Source organism: Mchenga conophoros, linkage group LG13, assembly GCF_057382185.1.
Source record: "Mchenga conophoros isolate Kocher_MC1m ecotype Shallow Benthic linkage group LG13, M_conophoros_male_GT1.1, whole genome shotgun sequence".
Lineage (NCBI taxonomy): Eukaryota > Metazoa > Chordata > Actinopteri > Cichliformes > Cichlidae > Mchenga > Mchenga conophoros.
In genome coordinates, this window is record NC_140538.1 from 11,195,526 (window position 1) to 11,223,094 (window position 27,569).

Here is a 27,569-nt window from a genome sequence, read left to right on the forward strand (position 1 = left end):
GGGCGGAGAAGTGTAAATGAGGAAGGTGAGGCAGCAGATGCCGCGTCCCGCCAGAGGCTCGCTTTGAGCAGCGAGTGAAATCTGGGCGCGACAAAACTGCTGCAAACCAACTCGGCGGGAGGCCCTTGTCCAATCACGGCCCGGAATAAAAGGGCCGGGGCGCCACGCGGGCTGCAGTCGCTCAGGAGAGGCGGGGGCCATAATGAACCTTCAAGCGCTGCCAGCGAGCACACACACACACACACACACACACACACACACACACACACACACACACACACACACACACACACCACTTGAGCACAGCATCACTCTTTCTACCTGGCATTAAGAGTGTCTAACCACTGTCACCACGAACATGAATGCACTCTGCCTCTAAGGCAACTGTGTGCATGTATTCTTGTGTGTGCGCACATGCTTGGAGTATTCTTGTTTCGTGAACTGTATTGACTTGTTTGCGAGCGTGCAATTAGACGAGCGTGCGTGCACGTCTGTGTGTGAATGTTATGTGTTGATACCTTTGGGCTACACCTGTGTCTGTGAAGTTTGATGTGTGTGTCTCTGTGTGACAGCAGCAGTGCAGTGCCAGGTATGAGACTCGCTGTGTGTTTCTGTGTGTGTGTGTTTGTGTGTGTGTGTGCTTGTCTGGTCGGCGGCCATGTTGTTGGGTAGCAGATGGCACCATGGTTGGCAGGGGAGGGGCTGCTTAGCACAACTAATCAGACAGTTACGGATAGGGCAGCTGGGAGGGCCGTCGGCCAGCCGTGTGTGCGTGTGTGTGTTTGTGTGTGTACCACAGAGTGCCATGATGTTGACAGTGGTGGGCCCGTTGGCCCGGTGACGAGACCTTGCCGTGTTCTTCTCTCCTCGCTGTCGGAGTGCCCTCTCTGCCATCGTGCCTCCTCGCCTCTCTCTCTTGCACTCTTCCTGCCTCTCTCGCTCAATCTGTTGAGACCTACTTGTTTGTGTCTTCGTTTTAGCTTTTTTAACTGTCTCCTTTGATCTTCCTGTCACTGCTGTATTTCTTTGGTTAACTGTTCAAAGGTTATGTTAATTTGCCATGAAACAGTTATTAAAATACTAGCAAATTTATACTGAAACCATTTTTGTACAGTTTTAATGGAATTGGCACTATACGTATAAAAATGTGACCCCTTGAGCAGGATGTTATGTTGATGTTTATTGACTTCGTGAAGTAGGTCAGTGTCTGAATGCCTTTTGAAATCATGCATAAAGTCACTAACATATTTCGTTTTCACCCGTGATCTTAATAAATGTATCTTCCTTCTATATTGGTGGTTCTTATGCTCTGCTTATGAGTCTTTTCCCTTTATTCTACCTGAGTGTGGATAACATTAAAGGAAATTTACCAGACTTGAGGCATCTGACTATCAGGTAATAGATCTAAGATGGTTCTTAGAACAGCATTACTACTGCATTAGTACATATGACTTTATGGCTTTGGCCTTACCAGGTACTCCCTGATCTCTTAAACATGTGTTTCATGTGCTGCAATTGTATTCTGCAGTGATTTTATACGATTAAATACTATTATTTTCATCATGCATGTAGGTTTAAAACAGTTTTCCAGTTAGGTGCAAGTGTGGATAGTTTATGTGGGGAAACACAGTAGTTTGAGCATTACAGAATTGCAATACAGAGAGAACTCATTCTTGTTAGGTTCTCAGCCAGTGCACACATTTCTCACTAGTATTCACAACCTAAGTATTATATATAAACATGTTATATGTTATGGCTGATAACTGATAATGTGCAGCCATGGTATACTGTCCTTCTCACTCTTAACTCAGGAGCTTATTTATGTCTTTCGCAGTTAAAATGTAGATGCTATAAATCCACCAGAGAATATTCACACTCATTACTGTAAGTATGAAGATTGTTAAGCAGGACTGTAATCTATCCATCCGGCGAGGCTGAGAATGGATAGAAAAGACAGATCGCTGACTGTGAGACCTCAGGCAAGATGGAGGCAAATCTGTCGGCTACAACTGTTGCCACCCCAGCCAAGTGTGCCCTGGGACACTGGCCTACATACACACACTACTGCTAGAGGACAAAACGAAAGGGAGTACCAGCCCCCTGCCATCCATCCACCATCCACCCTTCACCTCATTCTGTACTCATCTTTTGCATATCTTTCTAAATAGGTATGGTGAGAAGGGTTTACCAGTAGCTCTATACGTTTTAGAGGATTGTGCTGAAGATCCAGTGCAGGTCGATTTTGAAATCTGTGTTTAAAAGTGTGTGTTGTTTTCGTGTGACCGTGTCATCTGTTCAACTTTTGTGCCTTTGCACACCCCTGCTGTGAGGGTGGCAGGATCAGTGGCGCTACCCAGTGCCCACTACCCAGTAGGCCCAGCTTTCATCCAACATGACAGAACCTCTCTCTGCCCCCCCCCCCCCCCCCCCATTTCTCTTTTACCTCTCTCATTCTCTTTTACCTGATTGATCTATCCTTTTGTCGTTTCATCCTCTTTTTTTCCTGCATAGCTGCTTTTTGTTCAGTTTTTTTCCCCTTCTTTTGCCTTCGTTCCATCAGCTTCTCTCTGTTACCCTGGGTGGACACAGCAGTGCCAACCGGTGCCACATAGGTAGTGGGCCAGTGCTGCCCTCAGCAGATTGTACTGGGAGTTGATCACAAAGAGCAGTAAGGAACAGAAGGATGAAAGATAAGATTGGAGCAAGGTAGCAGCTAAGTGGAGATGGAAGATACAGCAGGACAAATACTGAAAGGGGAGAGTGTCAAAGAGTTCAGACGGCATAGGAAAGTAATAATAATTATATACTGGGAGAAGACAGAAGGATCTACTCCTGCAAGCTAGATCTGAGAGATCAAATCAGGCAAAGCTGATAAAACCCCAAAACAAAATAAGAAATGTGATCAGTGTGGCTATAAGCACTAATAGGAGAAGCCCATGAAGGAGTGCTGTCCACTTTGGTGTCTATACATGACACCAGCAGCAGAACTAGCAGAAAAAACATGAAGAAGGACGATTTCTCCCCTTCCTGAGGTAATATAAAAAATTGCATTATTTGACCACTTTGGCCATTTTAATGAGTGAAAAAGCTTTTTGCTATTGGTACTTACAGCCATACTTTTAACAGGATCCAATCAACTCTCCATGGTGACAACTCTGTAACTGCTAGGCCTCTTCATTGGCACTTGCAGCTACATTTCAAGTGAATTAATATAATTTCCCTGCAGTGTATGTTGATGTGCTGCTCGTTCCAAACAAAGTGCCGTGCGAGCCAGGTTAAAGACGCCTTGACCTGATCCTGACAAACAAAGTGATCTAGTTGAGACCATAGACTGTGACATCACGCATAGTTTTCTGATTTCTGTATTCTGAAGCCTCAAGATTTGCTGTCTTTGGCAGCACATTATTTATTTAATTAGTTTTATTTTATTTTATTTTTTATTTTTTTTACCATAAAACCATATCTGGACAAGTTGGAAGCTTGTTTTGCAAGCTGTATTAATAAACTGAACAGGTGCAATGTACCGACAAACATCTGCTAATTAGTACTAAGTACGTAATGACTAATGATAAGGTACTAATAATTTTCACTCACCAAAGCACAACTTCTTGGATAGTCTGTACACAGCAAGCTGTATTATTTGTCAGATAATTGCATTAAGGATTGCATCAGCAGCAATCAGTGATACCAGTTAGCAGAGGTGAAGCCTAGCAAATCCTGCCCGGCTACAGCTCCCTGTGCCGGGACAGTTAATCAATGCAACCACTCCAGATGCAAAATGTATGAAAATTTAAACTTGTAAAGTCGTTCTGAATAATTCAAAAAGGAAAAAAAAAAATAACTGTAAAGTATTTTAAGAAGAGGGGGCTCTGGGAATTTGTTCGACTTTCTTAGGCAGCCTCAAGTGGCCACCAGGGGAACTGCAGTTTCTGGCAACTCTAGTGGTTGCTACTTGGTAAAGACACATCTGATTATAAAGCCCAGGGGAGAGGAGAGACGTTGTCAGAGACACGAGGTATGAAAGTAAGGAGATGATTGAATTCACTGACGATGATTTGGGTGCATAAGGAGAGAAAGGTGGTGCATAGTCCTTTGAGCCTGTTACCTCCAAGCACACGACCCACTGTGAAGGCTGGTGGGTGTTTTAAATAACATCATGCATGTCTCCAGTAAGAAGTGAATTCCGTCACAGGTAGACGGTGCTCACGCCAGCAGAGATAAATTTGCTGTAGTACACAAGATTTGGACTTATAGTATAAGTACCTTTCTCACTCTTTCCTCTCTCTTTTCTCTCTCTCTTTTTTTTTGTTGCATTGCATGTAAGTTAAGCATTTAACAGTAAGACAGTTGTAATTACAGATTTCTTTCTGTTTATTTGGGTAATTAACCAGAACCTTTTCTTATTATATTTGTCCCATAAAATTCACACAACAGGTATTAGACATACACTTTAAAAGATGCCTAATGAGAGGTAGCCTGGTTGAAATAATTAATTTTAAGCAGTCGTTTACCTTTTCTGCTAAAATAGATTTGACCTCGAGCACTGCCACATATGCTACCCACAACTATTTCTGCGGGGCACAGATTTGACACTGACGTTAGGTCTTTGGTTTCTGGATTGGGTCAATATGAGAGCATATTGTACGTATGCTGTGTGTTTATTTTTAAAAATCACAGATGCCTGCGCTGCCAGGCCGCTTTTCTTGTGTTAAGACCATCAGTCATCTGTGCCAATTAAGATTTTTAAACTTCTCTCGCTCTGTTTTGTGAGCAGATAGATGATGACAGAGGCCAATCAGCCACTAATTGCTTCAATCTAGAGCTGGGTTTTTTCTCTGAGGGAATGTGTGCTGTAACAGCAAATGTTTGTTTCTGCAGGGTCGTGTCTATTTGTAGCCGTCTGTGTGTATATGCATACATTTATTCATATGCATGGGAGATTAAACAGCTTTTCAGATGAGCGAAATTGCACACTTTTTTTTGTGCATACTTTTGCATATGTGTGTTACGGTTTGGGAGGCGAGGGGGTATATAAATTTTTTATTTTTTTTTTTTTGCGCTACTTTTAACAGTTGCAGCTTTCTGCTTTTCGGGCACGATTTGCTAACCACTGACCTTGGTGTCGGCGGGGGGGCTTTAGTGTTCCTTGAAGAAGAAAAGAGGCTTGGGCCGCCCGCTGTAAACAAAGTTGACTTGCCGACAGATGGATTGAATGACAGAGAGGCTAACTGAGCCAGGAATGGGCCTGGCAGCATCGCACCGAGCGGAGAGAGAGGGAGTGAGGGAGAGAGAAAGAGAAAAAGAGAGAGATAAAGGGGGGGGAGGGGGGAGAGAGAGGGGAGAAGAGAGAAGAGGTGGCCAACAGGAGAGGAGGTGTGAACAGGTGCAGGGCCGCTGAAGGAAGAACCAGCAGATGGAGAGAGACACAGCCAGTTTAGTTACAGGAAAAAAAGGGTGGGAGGGAAAAGAGGAAGGAGGAGGGAGAGATGGGAACGGGAGAAAAAAAAGGATCGGAGCAGAGATGAGAATGCTCTGGACAGATAGATGGACGGATATCTATATATATGTACGTGTATGTACATGTATGTGTATGTACGTGTATGTACATGTATGTGTATGTACGTGTATGTGTATGTATGTGTATGTACATGTATGTGTATGTACATGTATGTACATGTATGTGTATATATATATATATATAAATAAATAAGGCTGGGTGCAGAGTAAAGAAGCAGTGAGGCTGCATCAGGCCGCCTCTGTGTTGGATGTGCTTGCTTCACGGAGTCGGACAGCAAGATGAAGGGAGGGGTGCCGCAAGGAAAAATGTGGGAGCAGAGTGATTGACTTGCATCACCCAGAGGTTTAATAAAAATGTGCTAAAACACATTGAGGTGCGTGTGACAGGAAATCGTGTGACAGGAAATCGTGTGACACTCTGCGTGGTCTGCCACACGGAACAATTCAGATGTTTATTGTGTGCGACATCACCGATACGCAGCGCTGCAAATGTTCAATATGTCACATTATTTTCTCTGTATCGCGCTCATCGATTGTTGGCAGTTACCAGTTAGACGGGCCTACACGAGGCCGCTCGCTCACCGTCTCTCTGTCGCACACATAAACATCGCACTCGCACATAAGCAGAAATCATCTTTGTAGTCTTGCGTATCAAACTGTTGAATATTAATATAGTCTGATTGATGCAGTCTATCATAAATAACCGTGTATCTACTGGAATTCCTCCACCAGAGTGAATCATCACGAGTGTCACCGTTTTGAGCAGTTGGAGAGCAAATAATTAACAGTTGTCATTTTATAGTATACTATGAGTTTATTTCAGTAAAATCTTACTGACTCGATAAATGGGGTGGAAATTAACTGTGGGTTTTTTATAGCTATGTTCATATAAGAGGCAAAATAAAGGGAAAAACCTGACCTAGATCTGGTATGCTGTGTTTTGCTAGGGTGATTTGACTTCATTTGTGGCCTTAAAATGAAAGAAACTATCTCCTAAATGTAACATTTCTATTCTGGTGAGGGAGGTCTCTTCAAAGATGGCAGTGCTCCCTATCCAAGGGTCACTGTACAGGCTGTAAATTAGAAAAAAAGGTGTTAGGACCACCTCAGTTAAGCCTTTTGAGGACCTGTGAGAGATTGCATCATAAAGAGATGATAATTGGAGGGACCCAGAAGAGTTAAAGAGACTCGATGAATCAGTGGCAGGGTGTGCCAACATTTTCCTTTAATTAATGTTATAGGTGCTTAAAAATCCAATTCAGAAATCAGTGTGTTTTATTGTTTATTCTATAATGACATCCTAGTTACATGTGAATTACGTAAATCTGTAATTCTTCAATTAAAATGTTACATTGAACCGCTAATTCCATAATTGATAGCATCTTCTGGTTCTGGGCTCTCGTAGGTATTTTACCTGCGCAGTAGAAATGCTATTATTTGTCTTTGTCTTGATTCTTCAACTCTTTGCAGAGATCATCAGTACCTGCAACATTCAGTCCTTTTTGTTGCAAACAAAGCCTGCGTCTTCACATGTTTTTTGCTATAGGCTCAGTTCGCAGTCTGTTCACCTGTATGTTAATTTCACACCTGTTATTTTGCACCACATAACTATTGCAGAGCATAAATCTGAATATTCATTCATTTGAGGAATTGTTCTTTTTAGCTTATCGCTTGTTTTTATGTAGATAATTAATATACGATACACGTCAATATTTTACACTTTCTTTACGTCGCAGTGCGTTGAATAAGTTGCTCCAGTTTTTCCTTCATCAATCTTGTGACTGCTTTTTAAGGATTTGAAATTACAGCAAAATATAAACTAAATGATTGTTTTCCCCATTATCTCCGTGTGTGTGTGTGTTCGTATTTTTATGCTTTAAATATGCATGTATATGTATGTGAGTTATATAGTGGAGAGTTGATTCTGTTTTTACTTTAGTCAGAACAGCGGTCAGTTGTGTCTGGCGTTGGCGAATGTCTCCAATTCCTCCAAGTCCACCGTCTGACTCCAATTTGTGCTCGTTCTGTGATAAACCACGGCATTTGGTGGTTCTGGCGTGGGATGCCGGCTGCACCATGGGGTGCTGCAAACTCCGCGCTTGGTCAGGCCCTGGCACCCCACATCTAATGGGCAACAGCTTGAATAGTGCCCACTTAAGCAGGCAGTGTGGACTGGGCTCCCTCTTCTTCCTCACCACTCCAGCCAGCTAGTCAGCCAGCCACCGCCTCTGCCACCTCCCACTTACCCAGCAGCCACTGTACCTGGACGCAGCCCCAGAGCCATTCCAGCCTACCTTAGGCCCCTGGCCCATGCAGCTCTCGCCATACTTATCAAGCTGTCCTACTGTGCATCAGGCCAGGCATATACAAACAGGCCCAGCTATCTGCTAACTGAACAGTCAGTCTATTGCCTCCTAGGCCCAAACAAGAGTTCCTGCCACAGGCAGCATCCCAGAGCCCATTCACCAATTAACTGGAAGGCAGATTAATGCCCAAGGAGAATTCTACAGCTCCAGCCCCACATATTCAGCCTCTGCTCTACCCGTCACTCCTTATGCTTGCTCCAGGGCTTGGCTTTTCGCTGATACCTCGCCTTCGCTTTCTCTTTTTTATGCTTTAATTTGATAGTGCTCAACAGCAGCCATTTTGTGACAGCATTTTGCAAGTAAACATGTTGCACTGGATTAGAGGTACAAAATGGCGCAGGGGAGAAACAACCGCAAAAGTTTGATCTGGCAGCTCCAGTTTGATCTTTGGTGAGGCATTCAGGCTCTTGTCACAGAGATACAAGTGCTCGCACCCAACTTATCGAACCGAAACCTAAACTCAGCGCACTTCTTTGGGGTTTCTTCACCCAGGAACGAAAGCTTCCAGTCCGTTTGTTCAATTCTCTGTCCTTAACTAGGTCGTACTTCTGAGGTTTGGTTCTGTAATTCAGCACGACCAAGCAGATGCCAAATGTGAAGCTCTCTGTCTTTTGATTTCCTCTCCTCAGTTTTTATCACCCTCCTCTTCCTCACCACCACTCTATTGCTGACTGCTGGAACTTTCTGGCGATCTGTCTGATGCTAATTGGTGGGTAAACAGGTCTGGTGTGAGCCCCCTCCACCACCACCCCCCATCCCAATCGCACACAAACGCACACTCATAGAAATACACAAATACACACGGCCCCCTGGAACCTCTTGCAGGACCAAATGGCTGGCAACGCCTGCCCGCCATCTCCCGCTGAGCCCTGGTGTGCGCTTTGGTGGCTCAGGCTGCTGTTCAAGCCCAGCGGGGGTTCATTCACTCACACACACACTCATACGCGTACAGACACACACAGTCTCCTTGTGTCCCCTGCACACCCGCCACCCGCTTTCACACCCCAGACAGCAGGACAGCAGGAGAACACACACACACACGAAGGAACAGACAGACGCGGTCACTTTAGAGATGCAGGCCAAGCGCTGTAGGGGAGAAAAGTTTTCACTTAAACTGGAGAATTCTCTCTTCATTAGCGCCTTTGGACTTCAGGAAGAGTTCTGTTTATTTGTTCGTTTTTTTCCGCTCTTTGTAGTTTTTCTTTTCTTTCCTTCTTTGTCTGTCTCTCTGTTGTTTGGGTACGTTTGGACTTAGTTGAGATAGAAAGTTTGGTTCAGACAGGAACAAAATGTGCCGCTGTTCAAAGCCAGAAGCACCTCAGCTTGAATCGTACCTGTTCTATTCTATTCTGATACTGACACAAATCTGAATGCAGTTTAAAGTTATTTGACTCCTTCACGTACTTACAGAGATGACAGATCAGCTGACTCACTGTTGTGTGTCCTCAGCATTAGTGTAGCATATATCACAGTGATTTACCTTGTATCAAAATGCGCGGGATGGCAGTTTATTCGAGTGTTGTGTGAATGAGACAGCTGCTGTATCACTCAGGGGTCTCTAAGCTGACAGTGGCCTGACACATTTACCCTTCGACCCCCTCCAAGTCTTTTCTGTCATCGTCCTTTCTGCCCTTCCTTTCTTTCTCATGTTGTATAGTATGTGCTCTCCTCCTGCTCCCTCTCTCACCTTGGTTTTAGCAAAAAGCCTGTCTGACATCATTCGCACACACACACAGACGCATAACGTTTTCTTTTTATAGAAACGGCTGCAGATACGACCTGGTGGATTCTTGTCAGGTTGCTGGGATTCACTTGATAAATGACCCCGATTACATCGTAAGCCTTTGTGCATTTGTTACTGGACGCGTGGGAAGTCTGAAACATCAACAGTAATGAAGATGATCTGACATTTAACTTAACGCCTAGTTTCCACGTCTCAGTTTGAGTGCAGTTATTTAACGTACTCCTTCCAGAGCAGATTGCACGCAAGAAATTTGTTTCTCGGTGTGTCAACAAACTAATCTCCTTAGTAACCAGAAGCCACTTAAATGCACTGATTGACATGTCTGTTAATGCACAGACTTGAACTTGATCTAAGTGTACAAATTGTCGTCTGCATTATGTTGCAGGAGTAAAACATTAGACCCATTATTTCTGCAGTTTTTAGCCACAAAACACAAATTCCTACCTAAAAACAAAGATTGTGCTTGAAATGCTTCAGAGTGAAACCTTTTTCATGCACCATCACCCGCAGAGTGTGATGAGTAAGATGCCACAGAATGTCAGCGAGTGGCTGTGGAGACTTTTCACATTATTTTCCTTTTCACATGCGATGCTGTGCATGTGTACACAGCAGCTATGGAGGAATCAGAACACTGTCATCTAGTCTTTAGGGTTCTACCAATGGGCCGCTGTGCGTGTATTTTTTGCAGTGCACTTTTATATGATGTGCCAGAAACTAGAAAGTGTGTAGAAATAGTGAAAACACATTTTCTTTCACTGATTCTTCTTCTTTTTCTTTAACTTCTTGTTTTTTCTCCTCAGACAGGACAGAGAGGGTGCAGATCGGGCTCACGAAGAGGAAATGGCCTCGGTGACTCTTTCAGCTCGGGAAAGGGAGCGAGAGCTAACTGTGATGCTGCAGCAAGCAGAAGCCGAACACCTGCAGAGAGGTCAGTGCTTCAATCCACAGCAGTGACAACGGGTTTGTCTTCGTGCTTTTGACTTGTGGCGTAGGTCACAATGTCCTCTTTTCACCTCTCTGACTTAGTCAGCCATTTTGGCTCACATCAGGACAGGTCAGTTCTTCAAAAGAAAAAGCCCCTCCTTTCTTCCCCATCGGCATTTTAGTCACCACAGAACCTGTCGTTCAGAGTCATGCTGTCGTAATACTTACAGACTGCACCACAGCTCGATGCCGCAGTTTAAATGCTTTCTGGAAAACTTGGACGAGCAAAGCATGATAAAGCTTCTTAAAGCAATTTATATTGTAACGTAAAAACCATTGAACATTATAAAGCTTACAACAAACTGTTTTACAACAGTTTTTTTAATGCAATTTGTATTTATAATTTTTAAAACATTTAAAAAAAATATTAGCAGAAGGAATCTTGTAATGTTTCTTATTCTGTTTTATGCTTCAGAGTAGGGAGACCGAAAAGAAAAGACAGTGTCAGGATCTAATGAATCTTTAAATGTTATATGTACAACATGTGAATAAAGAAATCCGAGTTTGTGGATGCTGATAGAGCAGGTTCATCGTTTAAAAAGTTTTCAGCGAAGGCCTGCACACACTTGTTAAAACTGTACATGGCTACGCAGCCGTCTGTTCTCCGATTTGCGTCGCAGCTAGGTTTACTGCAGTACCCCGCAGTACACAGGCACGTCAGTTCTAACACAGAGGAGAGGTCGGTGTACGGTCGAGACAAACAAGACTACAGAACGCAGCAGGACTGAATGGGACAGAGCAATTAGAGTCAAATATCCAGAACAACAAGAGGCAAAACGGCAGAGATGACCAGGGTCAGCTACACATTCACATCCATTGAGCTGGATGATTTTCACTCTCCTCCTCAAGGGCGATTCAGCATGGCGGATCTTTGTTCAAACAAGGTCTTGAACTTGCATCATCCAGTTGAAGGGTGTCTTTCTTCTTTCTGTGCCCCCTCGTCCCCGCCATGACGGCACAGAGAGGAGAGCAATTCATCTGAACTGTACAAAACATGGCTGAAGTGACCTCAGAAGTGCAGAAGAGAGCAGAAAGAGCCAAACAGAAGCCTTAAGAGGAGAATAGAGAGAAGAGGGGCAGAGCAGAGGGAAGGTGATGGGAGCAGAGCAGGGAGACCCAGCTCAGAGCTCCCTGTCTGTCTGCACAGCAGAGCTGCTGCTGCTAGCACATCTGTTGCACCATCTGGATATTCCCCCCCCCCCCCATAACCCACCACCCGCCCTCAGCCACTCTCCCTCCCCTCCCTCCCTTCCCCTATCTTTTTATTTACCTGTGGTTCCCTTCAACAACCCGGGAGCCTGCTGGTACGCAGAACAAAGATGGAGGGTATAGAGAGAGGGAGGGGTGGCGGCGGTGTAGGTGGGGGGGGTAAACAAAGAGTTTTTTTGCTGGCGCGTGTCGACAGCACACATGTTGTCTAAAGAGAGCTGACATCAGAGCACAGCAGGAAACTGTGGATGGGGAGGGGATAGAGGGGTGGACGTCCTTTAGTAGCTCGCATCACTTCCTCTCCCCGTGCAACTCAACAGACGAGCTGGATAATTAGCTTTCTTGCTCTCCAAATCCCGCCTCTCTGTCCATCCGTTTGTCCTTCCATCCATCCGTTCCCCCCCTCTCTCACTTCTTCTCCGCTCCCTCCCACCTTTTTTTCTTTTTTCTGAATTTTTTTTTCATGTTTCTTTTTTGAGTAAATGTGTACAGAGCAGCCTCTAGATGATATCAGATATTTGTTTCTCTCTGTCCCTCCCTCCCTGCCACGCTTCTTCCCTCCATCCCTCCCTCCCTCATTTTTCCTCTGTTTGTTTCCAGTGCCAGTTCTGCTGTGTTTCTGTGTCCCAGGGTTCTTTTTGGCCTACGCATGGCCAGACGCATTCAAAGCCTGTTCAGCTAATTAGCATTCTTCATACAACTTTTCCAGCACTGACCAAACTTTGTAGAGTGTATGTGTGTGTGCACGGCTGTGAGTTTGTGTAGTTTAGTTTAATAGTTTAATGCTCAGTAGCATCCAATTTCTGCTCGACTTACATTGTCTGTGGTAGTGATTTGAAGAAGGCGGCTGTGGACAGTGGAATAAAATAGGTTAGAGGTTCCTTTGGAGTCACGGTCAATGGATGAGGTGCTCATCATCCTAAGCATTACCCTTTAAATTTCTCCCAATCAAGACTTGTATAACTTTCCGTTTTAATAGCTAATCTGTAGCTCGGAGAGAGCGAAGATGTCTAAAGGGGAGAGTCCAGTTTCTGTCTGCAGAGATCTTTATTTTCTCCACAATATTTGCTGTATGAAAAGGAAAAAAGTCTGAGTTACTTTTCAAAGACTGCGAGTCCTTGGTGTTTTTTGGTTTTTGGTCGACTGTAACAGAATGCCGGAGCAGGTGGATCATTCCCTCAATCCAACCGGCAGCCATTGTTATTTTAAAAGAGCAGACATATGCTGGAGAGCTGAACGTGGACCATTTCAAAGGAACGATGAAAGCCCAGTGTTGGATTGTTCAGAAAGAGGCCCCCATGAGCGGATGAGGAGGTGGCAGGAAGGGTGGAAAGGAGAAAGAAAGCGCTTTCAAACAACTATCCGCTCTTTTTCTCCACCTTGTTTTACCCTTCTCACTTTATATTTAAATTCTCTCTTCTGTGCATGGCTGCTTTTTTTTTCCTGTACATTTATTTGTGTCGATTGAACAGTTTTTATTTTAATAGGATTGTTGACTAAAGCATTTTTTGCAGATTCAAAGAGACATATGTACCTATATGTGACTTTAGTTTCATTGTTCTGTGCTGTCCATAAGGTAGACGTTATCCTCTGACGTGAGGCCACTTGGGGTTTTTTATGTGCCCACAGAAGTTGGGAAATGTCTTTTAACTAACTTTTCATAACAACATATGTTTCGTTTATTGTATTTTATTTAGTCAGTCGCGGTGTAAGTTTTATTCTGCACAGGAACCAAGTAGCACATATAGACACACCATTTAAACATTGATTTTTCTTTCTAAAACATGATGAGATCTCACATGATGACTCCAGTTTACAAGTCACAGTGACCATCCTCTAGTGCAGAGTCCTTTAGTACAGCTCACTTCGAATCTTTTTTTGTTGATATTATTGGCCCTGACTAGGGCTGTGCGATATGAACAAAATCTCATATCCCGATATAAGAATTCTATCGTCCGATAACGATATAAATCACAAAAATGTAGCATTAATTCTGTGAATCTCGGGCAGCTCAACTTGCGGGAAGTGTTTCCAGCTGCGCGTCATGTACCTGAAGTCGAGTGTTTTAACCGATGCATGAAACTATACATTTTTAGACATAAGTTGTAAAGGCCGCCGTTTTCTTTGTGAGTATTTATTACGCGGCGTGCTGCGGGGAAAAGCCTGTTCTAACGTTTGAGTCTAAGGGAGTCTAAGGTTTATTTTTTAGCACCTGGCGGCTCTTTTTTAATTCTCATCCGTAAATAATCTGCTCTTTCACGTGATTCAGTTTATTTTGAAAAGTCTCAACAGGATCTTGAGCTTTATTGTGAAAGGTTTACGTGAAACATAAACAAGCGGACACGGGATTGTGTTACCATCGTTGTTGCTAATGACAACGCATAAAACAGGCGCTTGTCCGTCCGTAGAGAAAGAAGATATAGCCATTAATTAATATAGCCACTACAGTGACCATCAAAAGGATGAAAAAATATTGCTGTAAACAGTTTATTTTGCGACACCACGAAACAAACGATAGCATAAAATGAAACGATAGACGTTTTTATATCGTCATCCGATATATATCGTTATATCGAACAGCCCTGGCCCTGACCCACTTTTTTTTTTACTTATTTAATTATAATTTTAATCTTCTTTATGTTTTCCTTTGTACTTTTAATGACATGAGCATGCAAAACTGCTAATTAGAATAAAAGGGGCATCTCAGGGTTTTCCAAAATATGGAGGCCTTTTATAGGGTTCTGTAAATGTCTTTCAATAATTTCTCCAGATTGGGAATCAGATCTCTGTCTGTTAATTATATCAATAATATTGAGGCGGGCATGCAGGTGTACTTGAATTTATTCCACTGAAGGATGGATGCTTTACTCTCCTCATGTTCTCCTCATGCTCAGTTTTATGAGCTGTGGCATTATAGTAAAAACATACTTGGATGATAGCTTAATGATTACGACATTAAGATATCGTCCTCACCTGTGAAAACTAGTCGCCCAAATCTTTTTTTTGACCTTTAGTATTTTATGTTCTCAGAGGTGAAACTGACAGATACAATCTTCAAATTAAGCCCCTCGCTGTTCCTTGTGTTTAAAACCTGCATACGCATAAAACATTTATTATGCTGTCAATTTTTTTGATTTGGCTCCACAGCTTAAAAATGTAACCATCATGTCCTTGTTACTGAGATTGTCCTTTTTACATATAGCAGCAGTTAATTAAAGGGAGTGTAACCGCTGTTAGGTAAACAACAGCTGCTACACTGTCAGAGCAACTTATTCAGTTGTGTTTAAGTATTAGATTGGAAATGGTCTAGTTAGGCTCAGTTTTGTTTTGGTCAGATTGGAGATTTATTTTGAAAGGACCTGAATACACATCTGTATCTCTATAACCTATGTGTAATTTATCATTCAGAAAAAGGTGTCTAATTCTTCTCTGTGTTTAGCTGGCACGTGTTGATATCATCATTAAAGCCAGTCAGCTACAGAATCACTGATGGCATTAAACTATGTTTGCATCCAAAATAAATAACATTTAATTTTTCAAGAGAAAGGTAGGTAAGTGAGGACTTTCACCTGTTCTGGAGGAACGTCACCTGTGGTGGTTAAACCTAAAGTGACTGCCAGCTTTCCCATCATTGATTACAGTTGGAGAGTTGGATGGTCTCCTGAGTTCCCAGAATTCCCTCATTGGGAGGCTGAAGGAGGAGTGCTGCAACCTGGGGACCAAACTGGAAGAGCTGGCTGAAAAAAGCAGGTGAGTGTTTCCTCTGTGTTTGAACATTTATTCGCTCAGTTATGCCTCGATTTTTTTTAAATTTGCCGTTTGCTTCCTAGCTCAGTGGCTTTTTTCTCTCTACATGAAACAGTTGTTTGCTCTGCCACTCTGTTGTTTATTCCCTCTATCTGCTGGACATCCATGTCATCATTTCACAAAGCATCATCTATCCAGGCTGTTTGAACAGAGCACATCAACATACTACATACTGCTTTCCAGTCTGACCTGTTTTCTTGTTAACCTGATGCTACAGTAGTCACAGCAGGCCTGCCCAGCTCTCCATCTGGGCTGAATGCGTGTGTGTCTGTGTGTGATTGTCTTCTGGGTGTGTGTGTATGACAGTGACCCTGGGCTCAGTGTCCTGTCAGCTGTTGGAGCTGTGCTGCACATTAGTCACATGACAGCCTCCAATCTGGCCCTGCCAGACCGCACTGGCCTCACCAACCACAGGACACATGCACACAACACACACACCAAAGTACACTGTGTATTTTGTTTGTTTGGAAGGACGTGAGTACCAGGTACACGTATAGAGTTTTTGTAGGTACAGAGTCATGCAGACACACTGGCCTGAAGGCTCATTGTGTACATCTTCTGGATGTGTGCGTTATGTAGTTTAGCAGCAGCGTGGTGGTGTGTTTGGTGCCTCGGGCTGTTTGAGTTCCTGGAGTCTAAGCCCAACGTAGCGGTTAAAGTCCTGCTGGACTGCCTCACTCGGGCGAAGTGAGGTTACAGTGAGACAGTTGCAGGAAGATGGAAAAGAAAAATGATCATCTGTTTTTGGTAGTCCTGCTGACTCTGCACCTTTTATCGAGTGTGCTGCTGCAGATTGGCCAATGTAATGTTGTGAAAGTGACACTCACTACGTCTGGACATGCAGCCCGTTACCTCTATTTTTATCCCTGCATTTCCTGCTGTTACCTCTACTGTTGATGTTAGGTAGGCAGAGTGGAAAATGGTGATCTTAAAACAGGCATGTTTGCCAAATTAGCCGAAGAGTAAATGAAGTCACTATTTATTTGTTGTTTTGCCTTTTGAGACTTCTATTTCCTGGATCGACATAGGCATCATGAACCTAGCCTGTTTTTGGACACCAGAGAAAAGTACTCAGGTGCGTGAGCTCTGTTGTGAGGCAACAATGCTAACCACTGAGCTACCTCGCTGCCATTTATTTGATGACACATACGTTCTCGTAAGATGTGCGCACACACTGACAAAGACTCTGCTGCTATCTCTGCTGTTTCATTCTCTGGGACTACGCAGATATACTTTACTAAAAAGTCATATATTAAAGAAAAAAAAGTGGATGATGAATTCAGTTTGTTGGTTGTATAATGCTTCGTACGTTGGTAGTGTGAATATAGCAGCTGTGTATGTGTGTGTGTATGCAGAAGTGAGCTGGAACAGCTGGCATTGGAGAAACAACACTTGGAGGAAACGGTGAAGAATCTGAGAGCTCGCTGCTCAGATATGGAAGAACAGTGTGTCCAGCACGGTCGCATGCACCAGCGCATGAAGGACAGGTGGGCGCATAACACACATAACTACACAGCTACACATACTGTCCATGCAGCAGAGGGCAAAACATCTTCTGACATCTTTTTGGGGTTGTTTAATTTGTTCATTGGTCTTGTAAACTCCCCGTCAAGAATTTTATCTGATTGAAAGAGTCCCGTAAACATCAGTGACATTACATAGAAATCACTAGTGTTTAAATCACGAGTGTTTAAATGTTCATTTCTTTACATTTCTGCAGCGATGGAAGCGAGCCTTTTAAAAAAGGAAGCACAGTTTTCTTCACATTCTGTCCCCTCACCAGTGAATCTTCTGCACAGCTGATGTTTATTTTTATATAAGAATTGTTTTAATTTTTTGTTGACATAGTGTTTTTTGTGTCAGCGCTTTATTCTCCTGCTGTCTGTACTGAGGCTGCACACACCAAGAGTTTCTGATCAGAAACTTTTCTCTTACATAACAGACAGGAGGAAAGTAAAGTAGTTATAGCGGTATAACTACGCGGTTGCGACTGTTCGCCCCGTTCACACGCAAGTCTCTCACAGCTCAACACAGATAATGGACACATGTTAAAGGGAAAAAAGTCTTAAAACGAGGACGTTAGGTACTCGTTTATCAAATTGCTCGTTTACAGCTGTGCTTCTTCACACCTCTGTGGCTCAGATGAGTTATGAAGTTAACAAGTGGGTAATTCGTGAGAAGTTGTGCGTCTCGGCAGTGACTAAAACCTATAATAAGCAGCGGTAAGTTGATCTCTTGTCAGCGGGAGCTGACACACGATGCTCCCGTGCGCTTGTCACACTCTAATAGACTCTTAATTACACTGCAGTGAACAGTAAAGTGAGATTTGGAGGAATTTAGAAACCATAAATAGTCTTCAAGTCAAAAAAAAACATGGCAGTGTGCATTTTAAGAAAAGAACGAAGCTGATCAGAGTGAGCTGATGAACTGAGGAGTCAGTTAAGAGAAAATAAATCTGATAGTGTAATAGTTGAGTATTTGTATTTGTATGAAGATTTGTTGGGTTTCTTTACTTATGAAAGCTGCAGCTAAAAGTGCCTCCATCTTTGGCTTATGCTACAGTATCTGTACATGTGTATGCATGATGCGGGGGTCTCTTCCTCCTTAAGTGCGGAGCCCAGTTGGCGTGCGTCTCCACGGGGCGCCTGGCATACAGCTTGGCTCTGCCAATGTGGGAGAGGGTGTGTGGGTGTTGTTGCCCCACTCTGCAGGATCTCTACCCCAGTGCCCCCCACTTTTCCTCTTAACACACACACACTTGCAATCACGCTCACCCTTTTCTCCTGCTCCATCCATGACACTACATATTGTCTACCTCCCACCGGTGTTAACCTGTCGATAGTCACACGCTGCCAAAAAAACAAAGTTTACCAAGTCACAGCTGTCTCCTGGTTCTGTGTGACTCTTTGTGTGGTTTAGAGAAAGAAAAGCTATTTAAGTTGACAAGGAGTGTGAAGTATGAATATTCTGTACGTTTCTGTGCATATGTTGCTGCGGTATTTTGTGTATGTGTGTGTGCGTGTGTGTGTTGGTTGCTATTGCATGTTCTCAGGAGGTTTAGCAGAGCAGGAATGTGGCTGCCAAAAGTGGATTGGCTGGGAAGTTGGCACCTAACTTCTCTCTTCTCCCAACTGAACCACGATAATCACTCTTGGCATTTACTGAGTTTTATTTTCTGCTTTGACACTTAGTTTGTTGATGAATCCTCCTGATATTTAAAAATCTCTCAAGTTCAGTCCTACAAGAGGTCACTTCAGGAGCGACTGTTAAGCCGGCTGACCGCGTTTTTATTTTTCAGCCGGTAGAAGGTGTGTTTGTTTGAGAGTGTGTTTATACTGGTTTGACGAGTAGGTTTGGCATTTAGCTGCCTTTTTTTTTTTTTTTTTTTTTAAAAAAGGTGCAACATAGAGATGAGGTAGAGAGGTGTGATTAACATTTATGATACACAATGCTGATACAACTTGTTTTTTTATCTCTATATGTGCTTCTTTTTGAGGTAAACATTATAGAATGTATATCATAAGAGTATAAGAGAATAATATTTGTTGGAGTTTGGGAAGTTTAGCGACAGGCGCGAACTTTGAGATGTGGCTTCCGAGTGTGTGTGCATGCAGTTTTGTTTGTGCGCGTTTAAGCCAGTACGTCATCAGTTCTTTTCTTGTACTTGTTGTCGTGATCTTCGGTGTGCTTGCACGTCTATATGTCGGGTATATGTTCGCTGGTCCCCACAGGCCCTGAGTGTTCGGTGGGCGCCCCGCCGTGCCGCTCGGGGGTTAAGGTGTACGTGTTAACAAGCTGGTGTAAGTGGGTTCAATATCCAGCGCCCCGCCCCTCCCCACAGCCTCTCCATCGGCCTGCAATCTGTGCTGCGAAGAGCGGCAACAGCGCACCACGCACAAAACATTTGGAAAATCAGCTTGATTTATTTTTACATGGGCAAGCTGATTGCCAAACTACACAGGGGTTTTAGCACACAATGTTTTGCTGCACCATTTAATTATTTATTTTACTATTTCTGTGTTGTTGCTTTTTTTTTCTTTCTTCTTTTTCCTTTTTTCTGCTTGGAAATGAAGGAATGGAGCGGAGGGTGGAGAGATGGAGCAGGACAGCAGCGAGTTAGAGAAGATGCATAGATGCAAATGTTGAATTTAAAGCCTCTGCGATTATTATCATTTTTACCAGCCTTTTTTAAAAACATTTTGATTTAGTTTAGTGTATAATGTAGTTTGGGATTTTAGGTTTAAATAGTTGGTTTTTTTTAGTTTTCAAGAATATTTTATTTAACATTTTTGGTATTTGATCATTTTCAGATGCTTTTGTGTCCGAAAAATACAAACAACAAATCAGCCTTTATTAACTCATGACAGCCGATCATTTGTCAGTGGGCAGGTGATGTTTGTGAGTTTGTATTATGTGAAAACAACTTAATACAAGCATAAACGGAAGAAAAAAGATTTTGCTATAACTGTGACAAAAGTGAACATTTTGCAGTGCAGATGAATTAGTTAATAGAAACATTAAACTCTCAGTGCAAATCATGCATTTCTTAGTTATTCCAAAATATTTAAAATCAATACATAAATAAAAACGAGCATTTCTTTTAAAGCAAAGATATTATTAAAATCTGAAAACGCTGCATGAGTACATGTACAGCTGGCCCTGAAACTTTAATCCACTTTAGTCCATTTTAGTTGGAAATTTCTCTTAATAATGCAGCTTTAACAAGAAAAAGGAAAATATATCTGTCGATCTCTCTATATATGAAATAACCTTTTTCTAACAGAGTAATGTTTGTTGGGAAATGTGACTTTAAACTGTAACTTCTCCAGTTTTCTATTCATATTAATTATTTTTTCAGCTGTGGCTCTTCTGCCCTCCGTCTCCTCTTACCTCCCCCTTCTCTTCTTCTTATCTCTTTTCACTTTACTTTCCTTTCCTGCTCCAACTTTTCTCCTCTCCTCTCTTCTCCTCCTCCCCTCTGCTTTCCGTACTAAACACCACGCAACCTTTTCTCACCCCACAGCTGTTGGCAGGCTGTTTTACCAATTATCACTACGCATGCACACACTTAGGTCACGCACATAGACTCTCGCGCACATGTACGACGGACCAGCACAACACCAATGCTTGCTTAACCACGCATCGTGACAGCGGAGTGTGTTTGTCAGGCCTCGGTGCGCGAGTGCTGTAGAGGTGTACGAGCGCAGCTCACTGTGCAGTCCTTTAAGAAGAGTAGCAACATATACGCAGATGTGTCTGTAGATCCACAGGCTTCACTGGGCCATATGGCCTCCACGGAGAAAGATGGTGCTTGCGTCTGGAGGAGAGCAGAAGAGGGAGGGAGGGATGGAGCGGAGGATGGAGGGCCATGTGTGGCATGAGCTGTGCAAGCAGTTGTTGAAGTATGTATGCCTGTGGATGTGTGTGTGAGTGCATGCATGTGTATGAGCGTGTGCGTTTGCACCAGAGGCTCCAGGAGATTGGTTAATGGAACAAATGGTCGCGGCGGGCCAGGGAAGAGGGAACAGGCTTGCTGCTACCGCGGGCGGACAGTGAGCCTCAGGCGAGGGCTGCTTCATCTGGGCTCATGCCACACACATACACACACCCTCTGTCAAACCCTCGTCTCTCCTCATCCCCCCGCTCCCAAACACACAGTGTGCTGCCATGCCGCCCCAGAAGCAAAAGGACGCTCGTCGCAAAACTTTTCATTTGCAAATGAAGTTGGCAGAGGCTGGGCAGAAGAAAACAGGACAGCTTTCATTTGTCTCATCTGTGTCTTCGCGCGTACACACACACACACACACACACAGATATTTGTGTGTGCGTGCATCTGTGTGTGATGAGTTGCCACTATGTGTGTGATCTATGAGGTACAGAGAAACAGGGGGACGATAAAAAGAGTGAGATGTGGAGAAAGTGAGGATAAAGACAAAGAAGGCCCAGTGTGAGGTTCAGTGACGTTAACGCCTCGTATTCATCTTCCACAGAGCGCTAATATTAACATCACCTCCTTACATTTCACATGCGTTTCTTTTTTTTTACTGATCACACATAGCTGTTTCTTCACAGATTTTTTTAAAAATGGATTTTTATTTTTCACATAACAGCAGCCCCTTGCCTTTCAGGTTTTTATCATAAAGCACTGATCACAGGTAGGTAGTTGGGTAGTCAGAATGTGGTTTGTTAGCAGCTACTTTCCAAACATTTCAAATATTTAATTTAAATTTTAAATATTTACAAAAGCAAACACGAGGAAGTATTAACCGTTTTAAGACACTACCTCCATTTCGTTCCTCACTCATACTTGCGTTCTTACCTCTGGGTGGCGCTGATCAGTCGTCTCCCTCCTCCTTCATCTTCCTCTTCTTCTTTTCTCATCGTTTCTGTCTCTGCATGGCCCAGCTGGCTCCCGCAGCCGGGAGCGACTGCAGGGCGGCCTGCTGAAAGAGCATTGTCAAACGGTGGCTTTACAGCTCTGTCACACACACACGCACACACAGACGCACAGATTTGCAGCTCAGATGTCAGGCTGTAGCCAGAGGCTTGCAAGCTGGAGCGTTAACTGTGCAAAGCGTCACATCTCAAGCCCCAGTCAGTGACTCTAACACTACTTCATAAAACTACAAGTAGAAAACTCGAGCAGAAGCACCTGCCCCTTCTTTAGAAAAAATGTTAAAAGTAACATCAGCAGAAACACTTTAATGCCAGCAAAGCAAAAGCTCAAACCCACGGCCTAAAACAGTCAGGAGGCCTCACGGCAGCAAACAACTCTGACGTTAAATAGATGATTTCCCAGCCTGCAGCAGCACCGACACCTCTGTTAATGCAGAAATGAAAGCAGAGACGACTTCTGTGCCCGTTCAGAGCTGTTTACAGCTTCGTCAGATCGTGAATATATTTCTAACATCCCTTCCTAAACTCTTTCCAGATTTTATTTTTAATTATAAATACTGGCCAGGAGCCTTTCATTTTACGCTGGTGAACTGCTGTCTGGGACGCTTTACGGGAATGAAAGAAAAAGCACCTGAAATGATCAAGGAAAATAATTGATATTAAAAATATGAAATTACATCATACGGAAGGTGATGGCACTGGGAGGTCTTAAGACGAAAAAAGACAGATTTGCCAAGTTTGTCTGTTACAGATGTTTTATTGGGTACAGCACAGCTGACGGCCTAATACTAGCCCCACTTTAGAATCTGCAATTAAGATTTTTTGCACAGCACTTTTCAAATTTTATTTTACTGATAATAACTTAATACTTATGTAAGCTGGATATTTATGGTTTTTGTTGCAATCAGCGCAAGAAGCAGACATGATGTTTAATTTCTTTTACTCTCAACTTTATGTTCACTTTAATGTAAAGCTAAAAACTGTAAAGTACCACAGCATGCAATGTAAATGTAGCAGTAATATCAAGTAATTGTATTTGAAAATTTAAAAAAAAACAAACCAGTAATAATATAAATGCTGTTTTAGTGTTTTTAAATCTCATATAAAGGTTTAAGCATGCATTTTTTCAAACAAAAATGTCAGTAAAAATCATTTTCTTGCACCTGTTAAATAAAGATTTCACAATAAAAGCATGATTAGTTAACATGACTTTGTAGTAACAAACACAAGAGAAGCCAAATTAAAAATTTCAAACAACAAAAAAGAAACATTTTTAAGAAAAGTATTATTTAATGTTGGTGATCACATGCTGAAAAGTATTTTTCACTTCATGCCGTGCTCTCAGAAGAAGCTGGCCTGACAGACTTTAGGTTATTATATTCACGCTGTTATTCAGCGTGCATGAATATAAATGTGTACACAGTGCAGTGCTCAAAGTAAAAGGAATTAAAACTGAACAGCTATAGGATCGCTGCCTCGTGTATGTTGTTCCTTTAATAAGTGCTGAATATTGGTTTTGCAGGACTGCGACAGATGAGTTGCAACTTTCATGTGACTGTTCATGGAACATCTGGCGGGCTAGTAACATCTAAGACACTTTTTTTTTTCTTCCCCTCCTGATCTTCACACTGTGCTCAGCACTGCAGGGGAACAGCTGTGAGCTGGAAACTAATGGGGGAAAAGAGCAGTTTTAACAGAGGCTGCTTCACAGATGATATTTTTTTTAGTTTGATGATTAGATGCCAATTCACCCGACATTTGTTTAATCGCCATTTCTGTCTTCACAATTTGACAGAAATGCGGTGCACCAAAGCCGCTCCAGTTAGAATGTACATATTTAAAGATTACTGGAACTTAGAGGATTTTGCAAATGATTTGATTGTTAGGATTTCTTCAATTCTAAATTACAGAAAAATATCAACTATATCCTGCTTTAGAAATTGCCCATAAACAATATACTTCTTTAATATCCAGTATATGTAATTTCTTTATCTGTTTATTCAGGGGATAGTGATCTTCTGTGTCGTGGATCTGGAAATGAAGACTGACTTAGCGTGTCTTTCAAGCGTGACGCTCACATGTGAAATCCGCTGTGCCTTTACAGAATAAAGTCTCTGGAAATTGCCAGGTGGCCGTAAACAAAAAGCAAAGAAAATCAAAAGACAGTGAGGGAATGCACGTCGGGCTCATCCCGATCAAAACCCCGCAGCGTCAGCGATGGCGTTCCCATGTCAAATGCACATGTTAGCGAGAGCAACAACTGGCGTGACAGGTTGGTGGAAGAGGGCGAGGGGCATGGCCTTCAGGCACACGCACATATTCTCGAGTGCGGTTTTGTGCCAGCCAAGATTTAGCGGGAGCGCTGGGGTGTGAGGGTGGTGATGGTGGGCAAGCCTGGGGTTGGGCGAAATATGGTTTTGTGTTGTGCGTGTGTGTTTGTGTGTGTGTGGCAGCTGCAGCCTTCATGCCCCTGGCAGTGTTGTTGTAACCAGGCAAACCAAGGCCGTCTGCCTGCGTTCTTCACCCCCCTAGGCTCCTTGCCTGCTGCACACAGACACACACACACGCACACACGTAGGTTCAGAGATCTTTCATTGTCTTTAGATTTAATTTTTTGCAACATTGAGTCCAATTCTTTAGTTTTTTGTGATGTTTGAGCATGTGTTTTTTATCTCTCTGGTTTGCAGATTTTTGAAATGTACTCTTTAATTACAGCCCACGTTCGCCATCGCTGACAGATTTTCCTTTTTTTTACTCTTATTAAAAAAAAAAAAAAAAAGTAAAATACCTGATCTCACAACCCAGTTTATGCAGGATAGCGTCAGTTTACTCTGTGGTTTGTTTTCGAGTAATTTTGATAATCTATGCACTGTGCGATAAATATTTTCTTAAAGTGGCACGCTCCACTGGCTGATTTGTTTAGTGATAGGAACACACACACATTCATAAGGGGCTGCTGAGTGACAGACCTGAACGCCGCTTCCAGATCTTCTGTATCTATTACAGTGTCTCTGTTTTTCTAACGTGACGTTAGCACTTTCCCTTTGGACCATGCCTTTAGGACATATGCTCCCACCTGTAAATAAATATGCAAACACAGACAAACACGTACACACAGAACAGAGTTTAGACACTAGCTGTGGGCTACGACTGATGTATACCAGAGAGAGGTAGCTGTGTCTGTGTTTGTGTGTTGTAATTAATCTCCTTACTAGCAGCAGTCAATAGAGAGTGCTGTGGTTTGAGGTGCAGATTGTGAGCAGAGTTTGATTATTGGGCTGTCAGGGGAAATTACTGCAAACTGCCTCCCAGCAAAACTTGCTTCTGTCATGTCTGCTGGAGAGCAGAATACACACTTAGTACCAGGACTGCTCTGGAAGCTGTTTTCAGGTATTTTAGGGGAATTATTTCAGTGTAGATGTGTGCGTTGTGTGTGTGTGTCAGTGAAGCGCTGGATCCAGCAGGTGGTGTCCTTTTACCAGGTCAGCGGGGAAGCTTCTCCTTCTCTAACCCCGGTCACTGAGCTGCCAGCCCGGCCATCAGCAGGCAGCAGGGGATGGTGACGGCTGGAGCTTGGAGCCTCGGTTTCTCTTCGCCCCCACCACCGCTCAGTCCGACACCTCACCTGACACCACAAACTGTCAGCCCTCGTTTTTCACCGGCTGCAGATCCCCTTCACCCAAACATCCGTTTATCTGTCCTCCCATCAGTCGGTCAGTGAATCCAAGCTTCCTTCTAACCAAACCCATTCCAAGCAGTGTGCAGAACTGAGCCAGCAAGCCAGCAGTGTGTGTGTGTGTGTGTTTGGGGGGGGTGTTCAGTGTAGGGCAGTGCCTGAGCATTAAGCCGTTTTAAGCCCTAATTAATGAGTGTGCCAGTCGATAGAGACCAGTTATTGGATTTGCTGCTTTAGCTGCTGGAAGGAGCGCTACCTTAATCACACACACACGCATATACACACATCCCCCCTAGGAGGCGGGGTTTCAAGGTGAGGTGAAGTGGATTAGAGAAAGTGTGTTGTGTAAGGTCAGAGGTTGGCGTCTCTGAGGGCAGACAAATTGCGTCTGTGGTTGTTTATGTCTGTGCTGGGGTCAAATCCTTCACTTACTGCATTACATAAACCTTCAGCTTACAACCTATAGCCGGTTTAAACATCTCGAGCCACGACCTGGCCGACTGATTTACTGGCTGCCTGCTTAGCTCACTTACCGTCACGTCAGGGGGTTGTGTAGAAGCCTGCTGGCATTTTACATTTTGTACAGCTGTTGCCATGTTGTTCAGAATAATTGTGTTTTGGATATATTAACTCCAGAGTGACCCAGTTATGCTTTAGGAATGGGTGATCAGTGTGTTGACAAAAAACAGCTACAAAGTTACTTTTGTGGAAGTGTAAAATGTAATGTAACTATTTAAAGCCTGTTTTAAACTGAAAGTAATGAAAATGCAGCACGTAAAAGCTCATTTTGAATTCATGGGTAGCAACGCAATAAAAACATAATATGTTGACCGCTGTGTTGCATCACCTCTTCTTTCAGAAACACTGCATGTGTGTGGGAGTTGAGACGATTAGTTCCTGTAGTTAAAAGTTCAGCCGGGGTCAGTTCAGGACTACAGGGAGGTCATTTTCTTTTCACCTGGACTCTTTTACTGCAAAGCCGCTCTGCTGTAATACGTGTGGTTATCTTGCTAAAATAAGAAAGTTTTCCTGAACAAGATGTCAATATTCCAGAACTTTGTCTGTATTAATGGCGACTTCAAAAATGTGCTAATTGAGTGTGCTATCTGTTCTAATGCCTCACATTCAATCACCGATGCTGGTTTTTGATCTCTGTGCTGATATGTTGGATGATCCCTCTCGTCGAGATGGTTTTGTGAGGAAAATCCCAGCAGATTAGCTGTTTCTGAAATACAGACCAACAACCACGCCACGGTCAAAGTCACCTAAATCAACTTTATTCGCCATTCTGATGCTCGGGTTAAACTTCAGCAGTTGTCTTGACCACATCTACATGCCTAAATGCAATTAGTTGCTGCCATGTGATTGGCTGATGAGATACTTGCGTCAACAGGTAGGACTATTAAAGTGGCTGGTGAGTGTATGCTAATTTAGACTAGTTTTTAGAAGCGTCCCTGAGTCGATGCACGGATTTCCACTGCACGGCTGTCAAATGCAGTGCTATCTGGAGGCCTGATTTTTGGCCTCCTCCCTACTTCGTCCCATTCTGCTCCAGAATCTCTGACTCTTTTAGTAGTACACCCCCAATTTTTTTTAATCGTTTTAGATAAACCTTACACCTTAAACATGGTGACTCCCCTCTCCATCCGGACTTTTTACATTCTTTTTATAAGATAGAGTCTCCAAGTGCATGTGTTTTGTAGGCCAGCCTTGCTACTAAACCTGTTTTCAATTAACCTAATTACTTTAAAGATATTCCAACAGGTGTTTTTCCCACTTTTTTTCCCAATTAAATAACGTTTCCAGTCTTTATCCAACACGTCACAGGGATCAAACTCAAAGAGAGCACACATTCTTTAAAAAAGAAAGA

The 27,569-nt window shown here is 43.1% G+C and overlaps 1 protein-coding gene and 1 long non-coding RNA gene across 4 annotated transcripts in view; one reads left to right on the forward strand and one right to left on the reverse strand.

Annotated features, from left to right (window-relative positions):
* The window catches only part of sdccag8 (SHH signaling and ciliogenesis regulator sdccag8), a 49,859-nt gene that overhangs the window by 17,189 nt on the left and 5,101 nt on the right, over positions 1 to 27,569 (forward strand). For both annotated transcript variants that reach the window (XM_085296434.1, XM_085296433.1), the window contains exons 14-16: positions 10,428 to 10,555; positions 15,462 to 15,570; positions 16,983 to 17,114. In XM_085296434.1, coding sequence (XP_085152560.1) covers positions 10,428 to 10,555; positions 15,462 to 15,570; positions 16,983 to 17,114 — 369 coding nt within the window. The remainder of the gene's footprint in view (positions 1 to 10,427; positions 10,556 to 15,461; positions 15,571 to 16,982; positions 17,115 to 27,569) is intronic.
* LOC146560881 (uncharacterized) lies at positions 14,229 to 25,923 on the reverse strand. 2 transcript variants are annotated; one of them, XR_014894811.1, is made up of 3 exons: positions 25,236 to 25,923; positions 24,993 to 25,099; positions 14,229 to 22,067 (listed from the first exon to the last, which is right to left on the reverse strand). It is a non-coding gene; the product is annotated as an uncharacterized LOC146560881 (long non-coding RNA). The 2 variants fall into 2 exon arrangements; XR_014894810.1 differs by having other exon boundaries at positions 14,229 to 22,070.